Consider the following 15610-nt stretch of genomic DNA (forward strand, 5'->3'; position numbering starts at 1 on the left):
GAGCTTTTGCTGTATAAGTAAGATGACTTGCATACTGGAATGGTTTTCTCGATCAAGGCCGGTTGGTACAGTATTCAGTAGCCTTCTTTGACCAAAGCCAAGACCCAAGGGTTGGGCAACTTGGGCTGTTGTCTTTCCAAAATGAGTAAAAGGCGAGCCAGTCTTATGCACCCTGCGTGAGACTTAAGCATTTTAAATCCTGCATGAGACATACATTTTAAATCCTGAGTGAGACACGCATTTTAAATTCTGCGTGAGACTCGCTCATTCCAAATCCCCCATGAGACTCATGCATTTTAAATCCTGCGTGAGACTCACGCATTCTAAATCCTCCGTGAGACTCACGCATTTTATCCTCGTGTCACTCTAACAAGCGGTTACCAAAACCTCCCTCCTTGACAAATCTTCAAAAAATAGTGATTATTTTCAAAGTAAACATGGTGAAAATGATCATGAGCTTTGACAAAAACTACAATAATTTCCTGACTGGATAAACATACACCAATATAACATGTAAAGAGGGCATACTGTATTACACAAAAATAGAAATTATTGGAAAAAATACAAATATTTTGTCACCTCAACCAGGTACAGTATGTGGATTTATCATTATTTCATCTGTTACATTAAAGAAAAAATATAATGCCACTAGAAGCCTTTAAATGTCCTAAAAAATTGTTTTCAGCAGGATACCCCTGTGACACACCTTCAGGGCTCTGGCCTGGACATGATCAGCGACCCCGGTTTAGTTATTACTTTTATTTTATGCTAAGCTACAACCCTAGTTGGAAAAGCAGGATGCTATAAGCCCAGGGGCTCCAACAGGGAAAATAGCCCAGTGAAGAAAGGAGACAAGGAAAAATTAAATATTTTAAGAACATCACATACATATACCAAGGCATTTCCCCCAATTTTGGGGGTTAGCCAACATCAAACAAATGAAACAAAAAAGGTCACGTCTCCTCTTTATGTTCCTCCCAGCCTGACAAGGGACTCAACCGAGTTTGGCTGGTACTGCCAGGGTGCCACAGCCCACCCTCCCACATTATCCACCACAGATGAAGCTTCATAATGCTGAATCCCCTACTGCTGCTGCCTCCGTGGTCTTCCAAGGCACCGGAGGAAGCAGCAGGGCCTACCGGAACTGCGTCACAATCGCTCGCCATTCATTCCTATTTCTAGCACGCTCTCTTGCCTCTCTCACATCTATCCTCCTATCACCCAGAGCTTCCTTCACTCCATCCATCCACCCAAACCTTGGCCTTCCTCTTGTACCTCTCCCATCAACTCTTGCATTCATCACCCTCTTTACCAGACAGCCATTTTCTACTTTAAGAACTGTAACATTAAAATAAATATTTCCTATATAAACTATAAAAACTTTAACAAAACAAGAGGAAGAGAAATAAGATACTGTAGTAGTGTGCCCAAGTGTACTCTCACTGCCGGCTTTCGGTTGAAGTAACCTTCATGCTGTTCTACGATAAGGTCTTTGAGTTCGGTTGGCAAACCTTCTAGAATGTCTATTTTAGTGGAATTTTTGCAGTGATATCTCCTCCATGAAAGGACCTCCTCGTAAGTCCGTCGAGCAAATACAGCCGTTTCTAATCAACTGCAGAAGAAAGGCCTCAGATATATCCATTCATGTCTGGGGTTTGGCCAGTTTTCATCATAACGCTGGCCAGGAAGGTTGGGTATTTCTAGAAACCAACGTCAGGACATTGTCTCGAGTTCTATTTTCTACTCGAGCCACTAATTTATCATCGTTTACTCCATCCAACACAGGTACTGAGATACGAGCAGAAATTAATTTTAGTTTTGTGTCTCTGATACTGAACCTACCATGTTAGTACATACCGATACTGAACCAACCATAGAAGTACATAACCGTTTTCATCTCTTAACCCTTTTATTTGGAAATTTCCAACCCTTAACCCCCAGCGGGTTATTTTTTTCCCAGCACATTTTGCAGTATATCTTTTTTAAATTGCTCTAACAGCCTTAATTTTTGTCATAGAGAGGTCAGGCTGGTCTCATTCTCTTGGAAAATGCCTGATTTTTCTCATTAAATTATCAAAAATATGAAAAAAATAATTTTTATAGCATTTTTTGCAAGGACGTATAGGTACATCCATGGGGGTAAAGGGATGGCTTTTGTGAAACGTACCAGTACGTCCTTTGGGGGTAAAAGGGTTAATCATATAAAACACAAAGACATAGTATTTCGATGGCTCAATCTGCAAATTTCTCTCGTAATCGTGAACCAGAATCTCCAGACTTTTTCTGAATTTGAGACAATTCTGTGTATCTATCCATAATGAACTTGGAGAGTCAAGATGTGAAAACTATCTTGGAAGTTAACTCACTCTCCGATTTGATAGAATAAGAAACAGAAGGTCCTCAACTTACAAACTTAATAGATTCCAAGATGTTTTAAGTTGAATTTTATTCAATTTTGGCCTAGGGTAGACCTAACCTAAGTCACATGCCTACAATTCCCAGCTCTAAGAGCCAACAAATAGTCCCGTTTCATATAGAATGAATACCAGATTATTGCAAATGTTGTTTTGCTTAATGTATTAGGTGATATAATTTTGTTTTATTATAGTATTTAATTATCCTATTACAGTATACTGTACAGTACAAACTTTTGATACAATATCCGAGATTTATTTCAGTTCGATTTGTGTTTGTAGCTCCAAATGGTTGCAAGTTGAGGACGTTAATTATTTTATCCCCGCAATGATTGAAAAGGCGATGCTTCCCCACTTTCATTGTCTGTCTCTGTATTTCTCTTCCTGATTTACCTGTCTTGCTGGGGAATCCTTGTGAACATCAGCTGCCTCCGATGACCGCGGAGGTAGCAGCAGTAGGGGATTCAGCATTACGAAGCTTCATCTGTGGTGGATAATGTGGGAGGGTGGGCTGTGGCACCCTAGCAGTACCAGATGAACTCGGTTGAGTCCCTTGTTAGGCTGGGTGGAACGTAGAGAGGAGAGGTCCCCTTTTTTGTTTTTGTTTCATTTGTTGATGTCGGCTACCCCCCAGAATTGGGGGAAGTGCCTTTGTATATGTATGTATGTATGTATTTATACTTTGAAACAGGGGTAGCTTAAAGAGCGTGTAGAATTGTATTATCTTTGGATGTACTGTACTAGCACCTATATTAGCCCCAATAGGATTATAGCGAGATGAGCTAGTGGCTAAGCTTACAGGTAAATGGCGATGGCTGTTATCTGAAATACGATGAAAACAATTAAAATTGATTGAAACTTTGTTCACCTTCTCAGATTTTAAGAGAATCATACAATATGCCATGCCGTCCACATAAGTAATACCAGATTAGTTCAGTCTTCTGCCTCACAATCTAGCTGTCTCATAGAGTGACTAGGATCATGGAATTGCAAAAAGTTTGGCTGCAGAAGAAGTATAAAAGGTAAAGATTTTGAGACCAAGAGGGTTTCAATTTTGTAGTGAGGAAGCGTAGGCTCAGATTTCTTACTGAATGAAACGCTATTAATGTTAGAATGACAATGGGAGGTTGGGTTAGGTTTGGCCATAGTTTGAGAATGACCAAAACTTAAAAGTAAAGGGAGGATTCACTGGAATTCCAAGTAGTCTATAGATTGGAAGGCATTGTACCACCGAACATCTGCCAAACAGCCCATCGAAAGACCCAAAAATAAGAGAAAGATGAAACGGACCCACTCTACAATCACCGGGTGGTTAGACAGATTGAAATCCTGCATGAGCTTCTTAACCACCAATAGCCTCGAGCCCATGGAGTCAGCAACTTACCGCCTAGAATGCTGGAGAAAAACAGACCACAGCCCACCTGGTGAGGCCATACAGAGCCTCTGTGAGTCTCATCCCTATGGAATAACCCTCTGTAGAAAGTATTAGGTTACTCTGAATCGAGCTAGAGTTGGAAGAACTGGAGACAATCTTCATAAGCGGAGGTGTTAGGTTACTCGATGAAGAACTGGAGACAATCTTCATAAGCGGAGGTGTTAGGTTACTCGATGAAGAACTGGAGACAATCTTCATAAGCGGAGGTGTTAGGTTACTCGAAGAACTGGAGACAATCTTCATAAGCGGAGGTGTTAGGTTACTCGATGAAGAACTGGAGACAATCTTCATAAGCGGAGGTGTTAGGTTACTCGATGAAGAACTGGAGACAATCTTCATAAGCGGAGGTGTTAGGTTACTCGAAGAACTGGAGACAATCTTCATAAGCGGAGGTGTTAGGTTACTCGATGAAGAACTGGAGACAATCTTCATAAGCGGAGGTGTTAGGTTACTCGAAGAACTGGAGACAATCTTCATAAGCGGAGGTGTTAGGTTACTCGATGAAGAACTGGAGACAATCTTCATAAGCGGAGGTGTTAGGTTACTCGATGAAGAACTGGAGACAATCTTCATAAGCGGAGGTGTTAGGTTACTCGATGAAGAACTGGAGACAATCTTCATAAGCGGAGGTGTTAGGTTACTCGAAGAACTGGAGACAATCTTCATAAGCGGAGGTGTTAGGTTACTCGATGAAGAACTGGAGACAATCTTCATAAGCGGAGGTGTTAGGTTACTCGATGAAGAACTGGAGACAATCTTCATAAGCGGAGGTGTTAGGTTACTCGAAGAACTGGAGACAATCTTCATAAGCGGAGGTGTTAGGTTACTCGATGAAGAACTGGAGACAATCTTCATAAGCGGAGGTGTTAGGTTACTCGAAGAACTGGAGACAATCTTCATAAGCGGAGGTGTTAGGTTACTCGAAGAACTGGAGACAATCTTCATAAGCGGAGGTGTTAGGTTACTCGAAGAACTGGAGACAATCTTCATAAGCGGAGGTGTTAGGTTACTCGATGAAGAACTGGAGACAATCTTCATAAGCGGAGGTGTTAGGTTACTCGAAGAACTGGAGACAATCTTCATAAGCGGAGGTGTTAGGTTACTCGAAGAACTGGAGACAATCTTCATAAGCGGAGGTGTTAGGTTACTCGATGAAGAACTGGAGACAATCTTCATAAGCGGAGGTGTTAGGTTACTCGATGAAGAACTGGAGACAATCTTCATAAGCGGAGTCTCGACACCTCCGCCGAGTGTCCATGTGGTCATTCCATCCAGATAATGGACCACATACTTTGCGGGTATGAACAGTAATGTGAAAATACAAATCTCTTACATGCCCTGCATTACATTAAGACTTATTTATGATCTACTATTTTATTATTTAAAATTCTATGGTCTTTCAGCCTCCAAAAATAGGTTCCACCTTTCTACACGCTGAGGAGGTATAGTATGTTTCAGCACCAAAATTTAAACAAGAGGTTGAAATGAAAAGAAAAATATGCCAACACAGAATGAGGAAGAAGGAAAACGTGCATTGCTTCTACGAAACTTAAAAGTTCCTCTGTCATAACGATAAAATTCTTAATTCTGTAGAACCTTGTTTCATATATGGCAAAACTGCCGAGAGAACCCAAGTGCACAACATTCACCCTTATTTAACTAGATTGTTTGACAGAACTATTGCCTCAAACACAGCTAGAATTACGAGATAACACAGGGAAAACACCGAGTTGTTGAGTTACGCAAAAAGGAATACAGATGGCGCTGTCGGCGGCGCTATGCACGCATACAAAGCGAGAGAGGAGAGGTACCTTACGAGCGGCTCTCCTTTCTTTCTCGTTTTTTGTTTTCTTGCCACTTGACCCCTTCGAAGTGTTAATTCTGTTCGGGGTGCAGATTGCTATGTGGCGTATCAAGAATACGTCCTCTGATATTTCGCAATATCCCTGGTTCATTTATTTAGGGATATTCGCTCCAGGAGTTAGAATTCTAGGTACTTTAAGGTAAATTCTCTGGGAATATCACCGTAGTCAAATATACCCAAGGAAGCTACCCTATAGGAACTTCCATCAGGACGACATGGCTATCTCACCCAAAAATAGATTTTTCGCTTCGTTCAAAATCCGTTTTGTGAGACTACAATTGACAAATTTCCTAAGAGCTAATTAATCTCCAAAGTAGAACCTCATTCCAACAGACACATCGCAGGACATAATGATGGGGAACCAGTACCTAGAGAATAAAAAAAATGAGATAAAAAAACCTCTCTTATAAGTTTCCATTAATTCTTATTTGAAACAGAAACCATTTTCAAATTTATTGTTATTATTATTACTATCCAAGCTTGGAAAAGTTGGATGCTATAAGCCAAAGGTCTCCAACAGGATAAAATAGCCTAGTGAGGAAGGGAAACAGGGGAATAAACTACAAAAAAAAAGTAATGAGCAATTAAAATAACATATTTTAACCCTTTTACCCCCAGGCTCTTTGGAAATTTCCAACCCTTAACCCCCAAGGGGTTATTTTTTCCCCAGCACATTTTGCAGCATATTTTCTTTAAATTGCTCTAACAGCCTTAATTTTTGTCATAGAGAGGTCAGGTTGGTTTCATTCTCTTGGAAAATGCCTGAATTTTCTTAAAAAATTATCAAAAATATGAAAAAATAAATGTTTATAGCATTTTTTTGCATGGACGTACCGGTACGTCCATGGGGGTAAAGGGATGGCTTTTGTGAAACGTACCAGTACGTCCTTTGGGGGTAAAAGGGTTAAAAACAGAAAAAAACATTAAAATACATCTTTCATAAATAAACTATAAAAATATACTTATGTCACCCTGTTCGTTCCATATAAAAACATTTGATGGAAGTCTGAACTTTTGAAGTTCTACTGATTCAACTACCCGATTAGGTATATCATTCCACAACTTAGTCACAGCTGGAATAAATATTCTGGAATACTGTGAAGTATTGAGCCTCATGATGGAGAAGGCCTGAGTATTAGAATTAACGGCATACCTAATATTACAATTGATTCATTGATTAAAGGTTTTCTGGCATCCTGACATCTAAGGTCATTGACGCCGATATAATTTATTGTGAATAAGAAATAAAAGAATATTCAATTAAAACCATAAAAGCTAAGAAGTTATTTTGAAAGTTAAATATCGTTCAGAAGATCTGCTTCTGAAATGAAGCTAGAAATACCACTAGCATGGTAGGACACATCATGTCCAAGAATCTTGGCAAGGATGACCCTGCCATCCTCACCTCGAGCCTCAAACAGGTATCGATTTCTCTTACTATATATAGGGCATTAGGTTAACAAAAGCGGATGGTACTATCAGGGAAGAACTGAATGCAAAGGATGATCAGAATTATGAAAAATCTTGTACAACAAGTTTAACAAAGTAAATGAATGACCTATACCAAGCAGATTTCAGATTCAACCCAATCGAGCATTAGCTATGTATTCCCAGAGGGCATAGTTCTTTACAGGACCATCCAATTGTGGAACAAAACAACATTTATTCCTTCAATATTTTGACCATAAGCAGAAATTTTTGAGGTTATCGTCCTTCCCAGATAAAACATTAACAGTCTGATTCAAACAGGACTTCTCGAAATAGACTACAATCCCGAGCCTCGTTAAGAAGTTCCACGAAACGGTCGTCAAAGAATGTCCACTCAATTGTTGATGAGCACTCCAGTGTCTCTATGAAGAAAAATTTCCTCTTGCTTGAGGGTACACATAGGCACATTATTATCTTATTTCTCTTCTTGTTATTTTGAGTTTCTATAGTTTATATATGAAAGATTTTTTTTCATGTTATTATTCTTAAACTTCTCTTGTAGTACATTTCGTTATTTCCTTTCCTCACTGGGCTATTTTCCATGTTGTGGGCCTTGGGTTTATAACATCCTACTTTTCCAACAAGGGATGTAGCTTAGGAAGTAATAACTCTTATAATAATAATAATAATAATAATAATAATAATAATAATGATAATAATAATAATAATAACAATAATAATAATAACTAGTCAGCTACTGGGGCTGTGACTTCTGAAAACATTCAGTGAAGAGCATTCAAAACCTAACTTAAACTGACAAATTCTGTCTTCTAACAAACTTGAGGTATTTAGTGTCTGCACTAAAAATGTCCAAGTTCTATTTTCTCTATAAAACTGGTGTACCTCAGTATCTTTAACACATGCAGACATTATGTACTTTGGTGGGAAGTAGTTGAGTTGTTTTTGTTTGAGAGCGATCAAGATTAATATAAATATTTTCTACAAAGATTAAGTTATTGAATCCTGATCCAGCCCGGTGACAGAGCACAGGTATTTACAACTTATCTCCACCTTTGAATTGCAGCTAACACTGTGAAAGTGGTCTCTATGGAGAACCTGGTTTAAAATAGGAACTTGAGATGAAAAACATCTAAAACTGGTCTCCAAAAGTCTCACACTACCTTGAACAGCTCTCGTAATTACTCATACATAAAGCACAAGCATAAAATCATAGCGAGGAAGCGGTAGTAAACACGTACGTCTACTAGGGAGACCAGGAGACAAATGGCGTCGTCTCGCTAACTCGGCCACTCCTACACAGGGGTTTTGCAGGTGGTAAGCATACAATGTTATCAGAATCAAACAACTTGAATTCTGGTCATAACTAAATGACTTACGAGTAAACTCATACATATATAATGAGGGTTTGAACTTGTGTAGGAACAAAATACAATTAAGGATTATGTGTCTGGAGGGTTTTTGAAACAACTGCTAAATTCCAAAAGAATTGTTAGTTTATTAATGAAAGAAAACTTCTCAGGTCTTCATCACTATATATATTTTTTGGGCTGTACACTCAACTTGAATAAAGTCTACATTTTTAAATTCTTCCTAACACAATTACCACACTACTCCTTACTTGGGACAAATTCATAATAATCTTATACTATTAGCACCCTATGGAACAAAGTTATTAAATCTCTCTACACTGTCCCTTAGGCTCAAGTAGTCAGTGGATGTCATGCATAGAAGGAAAAGAAGGATTTTTATATATACAGGAGACAAAACGGAAGGGGAAACGTGCAAGAAATCTTGGGGAAGGATATAAAGTTTACTATGCAAGGGAAAATACAAGGAGAAATGTGGTAGGAATTATTCTACATTTAGATTTGCAGGAAAATGTGTGGCAAAAAACAGCATGAATTTAGAGGGAAACTACTAGAATACATAGGAAGAGCTCGAAGGAGTGAACTGCTAGTGTTATCTGGGGATAAGAGTGTTGGAAGAAACTATCAGGAAGGTGAAAGATTGATGGAATTAGCAGAAGCTATGAATTGTCATGAATACAGAAGTTTGAGAAAAGAAGTCATTGAGTAACTTATAAAATGGACAAAATGTTTCACAAATTTACTATGTGTTAGCCAAGAAAACCATTACGGATTGTAAGATTACAAATAAATCCATAGAACCTCATAAACTGGTAGTGGCAGATTTCAGGCTGAAAGCAATAAGGAAAAGGAAAGACCCCAGCCACGAATAGGATCAAAACTTAACTAAAGGGGGTATAATATACAAGAGTTCAGAAGCAAAGTGGAAGGAGCCAGAGAAGAGATACATAAATGGAAGGTAAGAATTGCCTGAAAAGATATGGCATGTTACGAGATAGTGGTACCAGCATCAGCAGAGGTGTGTGGGAAGGCAAATTGTATACAGCATCATGAAAAAGAACATGGTGGCGGAAAGAAGAGGTTCAAACACCGGTAAAAAAAAAAAAGTATAACCAGACGACAGTGGGAAAAAGATAACCACCAATCAAGAGAAGAATATAGACGGACAAAGAGGGAAATGAAGAGATTGCAAAATGAGAAACCAGGAGAGAGTAATATGCGATAATGGGAACACCAGAAGGGGAAGAAAAGATAATCTAAAGAATGGCAGAAGTGGAAATAAAAGGCAGGCTGGATGTAGGAGATCTCACTTGAGGAAGAAGACAAGAGAAGATGGTAAGACGATTTCTTACAACTATTAAATACTAAGAAGGAGTAAAAAACACAGGAAAATGTTCCTTCTTCCATGCATCAAGTAATGTTGAGAATGCTATAAAGAAGGAAAATTAAATATAAAGCTGCAGGAAAGTCTGAGGTAACAATAGAAATGACTAAGGGATTGAAAAACCTAGACAAAGAGTAAAGTCTAGGGAAGCTCATCTGATATACTAAGGTCATGTAATAAGAAGGAAGGTGGAACCAATCAAGAGAGCTAAGAACATGCCAGTGATGGGGAGGAGGAGGAGGAGGACTGTCTGGTGACAGCAGATCGGACGGATGGACGTGGCGAGAGGGGATATGGCTTTAGTGCGACTGGGGGAAGATGCAACGGACAGATGGAAAAAAGTTGACTTGAGCGGACAACCCTGCAGTATAGTGGGATTAATATGATAAAAAAAAGAATGAATTGGATATAAAATTTATGCCTTAAGCCAATTACTGGGGGTATCAAAGGCCAATCATACCCTTACACTCACAAGATTTGGTTATCATTTTAACCATAGCCAATCAAAATTTCATTTAATAATGTCTAAGAGATAGTTCTTGATAAAAAAGTGAATCATATTAATACAGGCAATATTTGTTAGGTTGCAATGAATATATTAACTTTCCATTTGTGATCGTTTCAACTATTTCGACATCTACTCCTTCAATTCAAACATTCTGCCATTTAGCTTCTTCTATTCTGGCAATTTCTTCTCCGCTTGACCTCATTTCTCCGGATCTTGCCTCGAGGAAGAAGTGCATATCATCATCGGGGTCTCCTGAAATGGAAAATCCTACATTAGAGCATTGTTGGACATTTGGAAAATGTTGCTGTTCCACAAAATAGCTTGCAATGGGTAAGAATAATCAAAGACTGGCTTTACTGTTCTGTCAATTTTCTCTGATACTGTACTTCATTATCCATTTTAATCATGTAAGCGCCCTAACTCATTTGAGCAGATTGTAAATTTTCTTAGTTCCAAATAAAGTGTTGAGAGAAGGACCTAGTTTCATTATAACCTCCTTTATCTTAATTTATCCAACGCATCCTTGAAGAGAGAGTATTTAATGCTTATCATTTATCGCCGTGAATATGCCAACAGGTTACGAGCCAAGGTTATTGGCAAAACCATTTGATGGCGATGCCAATAATTATTATATACAGGAAGACTCTGTGGCCACATTGCACATTCTTAACTTGCATTCAACATATGATAAACACGCTGACAAATGGCCAAATAACTTTAATTTAACATACATACATACATTCATTTACCAAGGTACTTCCCACAATTTTGGGGGGGTAGCCGACATCAACAAATGAAACAAAAACAAAAAAGGGGACCTCTACTCTCTACGTTCCTCCCAAGAGCAAAACAAACTGTATGACTACCTAACAAACTGTTTTGATAGTCTCTCCCATGGGCTAATAAAACCGGAGGCTTGAGATGACGGAGTAGAAGCTATCAAGTTAATGAGACGATATTACCTTAGGGATATATCACAGAGTTTAAGCTTTATGGAAATCATATACATACTCATAAATGGAAGATAAGAATGCTGATGTATCATAAGCTACAACAGATAAAGCTTTGCCGCCGCATAAGGAACGAGGCGAGACGAATAATGACCTGATGGTTGTGTGTACATTAAGTCCTCGACTTAACTTGATAAGGTTCCAAGAAACTTTAAGTCGAATTCTATTAAGTTTTGGCCTAGAGTAGGGCTTCACCTGTTGAAGATTGCCTGGCCCTTTTGGCCAGACACGGGCTCTTGCAATCTTGCAGCCCGTAGAGGCTTCACCTAACTTACATGCCAATGACTTTCAATTGCAAAAGTCTATAAATAGTCGCGTTTCATATTGCGAATGTCGTCGTATTTACTGCATCAAATTATATGATGTTTTATTGAAATATTTCATTATCAACTTTAGATACAATATCAAAGATTTACGATTTCAGTTGAATTTGTGAACGTATATCGGAATATTACATTTGTTGAAGTTTCAAGGAACTTTTTAGAGTTTTGTGGAAATTGCTAATCGACTAAATCCTCCTTAAAGGTATGAAGGGCTGAAGATTGCTTCATTATGAAGATCGTTTTAATTTTAATATTTTTAGAATAATTAATTTTTACTTGTTCATTACTTCTTATATCATTTACCTATTTCCCTTTCCTCACTGGGTTATTTTTTCCTGTTGGGGACCTTGGGCTTATAGCATCCTGCTTTTCCAAGGTTGTAGCTTAGCAAGTAATAATAATACAGAAAATATCATGACTCTCAGGCCTAACTCAAGAGGACCTACTGCTAGCAGTGTTAATGGTAGCCCAAACTTCAGCAACTCTAACTAAAACAGTAATAAAATAAGTACATGTTTTAACTCTTTTACCCCCAGGCTATTTGGAAATTTCCAACCCTTAACCCCAAGGGGGTTATTTTTTTCCCAGCACATTTTGCAGTATATTTTTTTTAAATTGCTCTAACAGCCTTAATTTTTGTCATAGAGAGGTCAGGTTGGTCTCATTCTCTTGGAAAATGCCTGAATTTTTTCAAAAAATTATCAAAAATATGAAGAAAAAAAAATTGATAGCATTTTTTTGCAAGGACGTACCGGTACGTCCATGGGGGTAAAGGGATGGCTTTTGTGAAATGTACCAGTACATCCTTTGGGGGTAAAAGGGTAAAAGGCAGTGAACCAGGCCCTTTTTTCATGGAGCTGTAAAAGTGAATCTATCACCTCACGTTCAATAGACTATAACAGTAATAACTAGAGTGGCAACAAGTAGCGCGCACACCTCCGTCACAGCGGCTTATTTCTTAACCTTCTGCTTGACTTTAGACCTTGACCTTCCGAAATTTAATCATTTCCAGCTTTTTACATAACAGTTAATCCCTGCAAGATGTTATTTTTATTAATAAAATAAATTTTTGAATATACTTACCCGATAATCATGTAGCTGTCAACTCCGTTGCCCGACAGAATTCTATGGAGGGATACGCCAGCTATCACAATACTAGAAGGGGGTGTATTTACCAGCGCCACCTGTGGCCAGGTACTCAAGTACTTCTTGTTGACACCTCCTCAATTATTCCTCGGTCCACTGGTTCTCTATGGGGAGGAAGGGAGGGTCGATTAAATCATGATTATCGGGTAAGTATATTCAAAAATTTATTTTATTAATAAAAATAACATTTTTCAATATTAAACTTACCCGATAATCATGTAGCTGATTCACACCCAGGGGGGTGGGTGAAAAACCAGTGTACAAGACTAAAGGATAGCTAAGTATCCCGTATTTCATATAATCAGTTATCCACAATAACAATGAAATAATAAGTACCTGGTAAGGAAGTCGACTTGAACCGTTACTCTGCCTTTAATAAGATCGTCTTCCTTACTGAGCGCAGCGTTCCTCTTGGGAGGCTGAATCAACTCAAAGGTGCTAAAGTATACAGGGCTGCAACCCATACTAAAGGACCTCATCACAACCTTTAACCTCGGCGCTTCTCAAGAAAGAATTGACCACCCGCCAAATCAACAAGGATGTGGAAGGCTTCTTAGCCGACCGTACAACCCATAAAAAGTATTCAAGAGAAAGGTTAAAAAGTTATGGGATTATGGGAATGTAGTGGCTGAGCCCTCGCCTACTACTGCATTCGTTGCTACGAATGGTCCCAGGGTGTAGCAGTACTCGTAAAGAGACTGGACATCTTTGAGATAGAATGATGCGAACACTGACTTGCTTCTCCAATAGGTTGCATCCATAACACTCTGCAGAGAACGGTTCTGTTTGAAGGCCACTGAAGTAGCCACAGCTCTCACTTCATGTGTCCTTACCTTCAGCAAAGCAAGGTCTTCTTCCTTCAGATGAGAATTTGCTTCTCTAATCAGAAGCCTGATGTAGTAAGAAACTGCGTTCTTAGACATTGGTAGAGAAGGCTTCTTGATAGCACACCATAAGGCTTCTGATTGTCCTCGTAATGGTTTTGACCTTCTTTCGAATGAGTCCCTCCCTGCTTGGAGATGTAAGCCAAGGCTGTGGTGTTGTCGGAGTTCACCTCCACCACCTTGTTTAGCTGGAGGGACTTGAAGTTTATCAAGGCCAGATGAACTGCCAACAACTCCTTGCAATAGATGTGAAGTGTCCTTTGCTCCTGATTCCATGTTCCCGAGCATTCCTGTCCGTCCAGTGTCGCACCCCAGCCCGTGTCCGATGCGTCCGAGAAGAGACGGTGGTCGGGGGTCTGAACAGCCAATGGTAGACCTTCCTTGAGAAGAATGCTGTTCTTCCACCACGTTAGAGTAGACCTCATCTCTTCGGAAACAGGAACTGAGACCGTCTCTAGCGTCATGTCCTTTATCCAGTGAGCAGCTAGATGATACTGAAGGGGGCGGAGGTGGAGTCTCCCTAACTCGATGAACAGGGCCAGCGATGAAAGTGTCCCTGTTAGACTCATCCACTGCCTGACTAAGCATCGGTTCCTTCTCAGCATGCTCTGGATGCATTCTAGGGCTTGGAAGATCCTTGGGGCCGACGGACAAGTCCGAAAAGCTCGACTCTGAAGATCCATACCCAAGGAGACAATGGTCTGGGATGGAACGAGCTGAGACTCCTCAAAATTGACCAGGAGGCCCAGTTCCTTGGTCAGATCCATAGTCCATTTGAAAATCTCCAGACAGCGACGACTTGTGGGAGCTCTTAAAAGCCAGTCGTCTGACGGAGCCGGACACAAGATCATGATACTGCTGCACAGTCTGTAAACTGTCAATCATGGGCAAGCGAGGAAGTACAGTGACAACCCGAATCTGTCTAGACTGTCTGGGTCGTACAGACAACTCCTTAACGGGTTGCTGAGGTTGCCGCACTGCGTCACAACAAGTCACTTCTGTTGGTTGTTGAACGTCTTCCCCGTGACACATTGACTCCGTAAACAAAAAATCCTCTAACAAGGACTAAGCTTGGACTGCATGTCATGCAACACAGCTCAAGGTCTATGGGAGCAGGTGTGGTAACAGACGGGATTAGCGACTGAAGTGGAACCATTACCTTCCCTGTAAGCATGTTATGCTTAAATAAAAGTCCATAAGAGGTTATGCAGCTAAAGGCTCCCTCCAAATGACAGAGTCCTCAAGGGAATATCAGAAGGAGGGAGAAAAGAACTTTCTCATCTACAGGGACCTTATCCTAGAAAAGCTAAGTTCTCTGAGTGAGGGTTCACTGGTGCAAAAGCAGCAGACTAGAAGGCAACGTTATGAAACTGCTTGACAGTCTAGTGAGTTGGCAACAACCCAAGATGTGTTGAGAAGCATGCGGTAAGGTATGCAGAGCATGATGTATGCAGAGTATGCTGTATGCAGAGCATGCTGTATGTAGAGCATGTTGTATGCAGAGCATGCTGAATGCAGAGCATGCTGTATGCAGAGCATGTTGTATGCAGAGCATGCTGAATGCAGAGCATGCTGTATGCTGAGCATGTAGTAAGCAGAGCCTGCTGTAAGCAGAGCCTGCTGTAAGCAGAGCCTGCTGTAAGGAAAGCAGAGCGTGTGCATGGCGTTTAACATTTCTCAGAAATTCCATGACCAGTGCTAGAGTGCTTTATGCATGCTTGCATGGGGTTTAAACCATGGTATGAAAATGGAGGTAAGGTATGCTGAACAGCAGAGTCAGAACGAGCTGGAACAACAATAGTTGTGGTTTCCTCTTCAAGACTCCG

The 15610-nt window shown here is 39.9% G+C and overlaps 1 protein-coding gene and 1 long non-coding RNA gene across 2 annotated transcripts in view; both read right to left on the minus strand.

The window, feature by feature from the left end:
* Positions 1-2232: 2232 nt before the first annotated feature.
* Positions 2233-5115, minus strand: LOC137637120 (uncharacterized). The gene is made up of 3 exons (XM_068369404.1): positions 4443-5115; positions 3151-3236; positions 2233-2283 (listed from the first exon to the last, which is right to left on the minus strand). The coding sequence occupies exons 1-3, from the start codon at positions 5113-5115 to the stop codon at positions 2233-2235; spliced, it is 810 nt and encodes a 269-aa protein (XP_068225505.1).
* A 3518-nt stretch (positions 5116-8633) lies between these two features.
* Positions 8634-15610, minus strand: part of LOC137637115 (uncharacterized) — a 45398-nt gene continuing 38421 nt past the window's right edge. Inside the window, exon 6 of the long non-coding RNA XR_011043397.1 lies at positions 8634-10673. This is a non-coding gene — a long non-coding RNA (uncharacterized lncRNA). The remainder of the gene's footprint in view (positions 10674-15610) is intronic.

The sequence above is a fragment of the Palaemon carinicauda genome, unplaced genomic scaffold (assembly GCF_036898095.1).
Source record: "Palaemon carinicauda isolate YSFRI2023 unplaced genomic scaffold, ASM3689809v2 scaffold54, whole genome shotgun sequence".
Lineage (NCBI taxonomy): Eukaryota > Metazoa > Arthropoda > Malacostraca > Decapoda > Palaemonidae > Palaemon > Palaemon carinicauda.

Coding starts and splice junctions, on each gene's coding strand:
- LOC137637120 (XM_068369404.1), bottom strand. CDS start 5,115: ATGACCACATGGACACTCGGCGGAGGTGTCGAGACTCCGCTTATGAAG. Junction 3,237..4,442: donor TGTCTCCAGTTCTTCATCGA/GTAACCTAACAC, acceptor ATCGTATTTCAG/ATAACAGCCATCGCCATTTA. Junction 2,284..3,150: donor CTAATATAGGTGCTAGTACA/GTACATCCAAAG, acceptor TCTCAAATTCAG/AAAAAGTCTGGAGATTCTGG.